General features: G+C 41.7%; 1 protein-coding gene across 1 annotated transcript in view; it reads left to right on the top strand.

Annotated features, from left to right (window-relative positions):
- The window catches only part of myt1la (myelin transcription factor 1-like, a), a gene marked incomplete at both ends in the record, with an annotated part of 52,834 nt that overhangs the window by 37,567 nt on the left and 12,767 nt on the right, over positions 1 to 2,500 (top strand). Inside the window, one exon of the mRNA XM_080047522.1 lies at positions 1,383 to 1,531. Within this exon, the coding sequence (XP_079903648.1) occupies positions 1,383 to 1,531 (149 nt within the window). The remainder of the gene's footprint in view (positions 1 to 1,382; positions 1,532 to 2,500) is intronic.

Genomic DNA, 2,500 nt, shown 5'->3' with positions numbered 1-2,500 from the left:
GGTAAAGCCTTCAGTGATGGCACATGGATTTTATACCTTCTGCTGTACGTCCAGGTTTTTTTTTCTTAGCAGTAGAATCAACAACTGAAGCATTTCTTGGGCTCTTCTTGGGGATTTTCTTGAGCTCCTGCACCAGTGTTGGGGGAGCCACATAGTCTCATATGGCAGTACTCTGTGTGAGCTGATTTTTTTTTTAAAGTTAATTTAAATTTTTAGTTAAGAATCTTATTTTTATGTTTTACAACTGTACTTAATATCGAACTTGTATTTTGTATTGTGTTTTATGTGTAACTGTGTTCTGCTGTCCATCTTGGCCAGGTCTCTCTTGAGAAAGAGATTTGAATCTCAATGAGACTAACCTGGTTAAATAAAGGATAAATAAAAAAAAAAAAAAAAAAAATACACAGCCTAGGCTCTGTAAACCTGTATACTAACCCTCCGTAGTCTTCTTATTTCTCGCCCCTGTTTATACACAACCTAGGCTCTGTAAACTGTGTATACTAACATGTTAATACACAGCCTAGGCTCTGTAAACCTGTGCATACTAACAGCCTAGGCTCTGTAAAGCTGCATACTAACAGCCTAGGCTCTGTAAACTGTGCATACTAACAGCCTAGGCTCTGTAAACTGTGCATACTAACAGCCTAGGCTCTGTAAACCTGTGCATACTAACAGCCTAGGCTCTGTAAACCTGTGCATACTAACAGCCTAGGCTCTGTAAACTGTGTATACTAACAGCCTAGGCTCTGTAAACTGTGTATACTAACAGCCTAGGCTCTGTAAAGCTGCATACTAACAGCCTAGGCTCTGTAAACCTGCATACTAACAGCCTAGGCTCTGTAAACTGTGCATACTAACAGCCTAGGCTCTGTAAACTGTGTATACTAACAGCCTAGGCTCTGTAAACCTGTGCATACTAACACACAGCCTAGGCTCTGTAAACCTGCATACTAACCCTCTGTAGTCTTCTTACTTCTCGTCCCTGTTTATACACAGCCTAGGCTCTGTAAACTGTGTATACTAACATGTTAATACACAGCCTAGGCTCTGTAAAGCTGCATACTAACAGCCTAGGCTCTGTAAACCTGTGTATACTAACAGCCTAGGCTCTGTAAACCTGTGCATACTAACAGCCTAGGCTCTGTAAACCTGTGCATACTAACAGCCTAGGCTCTGTAAACCTGTGCATACTAACAGCCTAGGCTCTGTAAACTGTGCATACTAACATTCTAGGCTCTGTAATCCTGTGCATACTAACCCTCTGTAGTCTAACACACAGCCTAGGCTCTGTAAACCTGTGCATACTAACAGCCTAGGCTCTGTAAACCTGTGCATACTAACAGCCTAGGCTCTGTAAACCTGTGCATACTAACCCTTCGCAGTCGTCTTACTTCTCTCTGCACCAGGGAGACGAGATGGATCCGTTTCAGGAGCTGATGGAGGAGCAGAGATTCCCCACAGAGGTTCACCTGTCGCCCAGCCCCAAACACAGGCCCTACGCAGCCTGCAAGGAGCCCAAGAAAGAACTCACGTAAGAATCTATCTATCTATCTATCTATCTATCTATCTATCTATCTATCTATCTATCTATCTATCTATCTATCTATCTATCTATCTATCTATCTATCTATCTATCTATCTATCTATCTATCTATCTATCTATCTATCTATCTATCTATCTATCTATCTATCTATTCACCTAACGCCCCAAACACAGGCCCTATGCAGCCTGCAAGGAGGCTGTCTGTCTGTCTGTCTGTCTGTCTGTCTGTCTGTCTATCTATCTATCTATCTATCTATCTATCTATCTATCTATCTATCTATCTATCTATCTATCTATCTATCTATCTATCTATCTATCTATCTATCTATCTATCTATCTATCTATCTATCTATTCACCTAACGCCCCAAACACAGGCCCTATGCAGCCTGCAAGGAGGCTGTCTGTCTGTCTGTCTGTCTGTCTGTCTGTCTGTCTGTCTGTCTGTCTGTCTGTCTGTCTGTCTGTCTGTCTGTCTGTCTGTCTGTCTGTCTGTCTGTCTGTCTGTCTGTCTGTCTGTCTGTCTATCTATCTATCTATCTATCTATCTATCTATCTATCTATCTATCTATCTATCTATCTATCTATCTATCTATCTATCTATCTATCTATCTATCTATCTATCTATCTATCTATCTATCTATCTATCTATCTATCCATCCATCCATCCACCCGGCGCCCAGCCCCAAACACAGGCAACTGAACTATGAAAAAAAAAACTGTTCAAATCTTTTCTCCATGAAGGTCATTTCACAACAGCCTCTTGAGTGATGGCAAGTTCACTTGTTTTGATAACAAATGAACCCTCTGGAGTCTGTCTGTCTGTCTGTCTGTCTGTCTGTCTGTCTGTCTGTCTGTCTGTACTATGGCTGACCCTGCGCTCTGACCCCCTCTGGAGTGTGGTAACTTGAGAGGGGAGATGAGAAGAGACACATTTCAATGTAACCAACCATTGACTA

This window comes from Ammodytes marinus (assembly GCF_949987685.1).
Source record: "Ammodytes marinus genome assembly, chromosome: 19".
NCBI classification, from domain to species: domain Eukaryota; kingdom Metazoa; phylum Chordata; class Actinopteri; order Uranoscopiformes; family Ammodytidae; genus Ammodytes; species Ammodytes marinus.
This window is presented reverse-complemented; position numbering and strand designations above follow the sequence as displayed.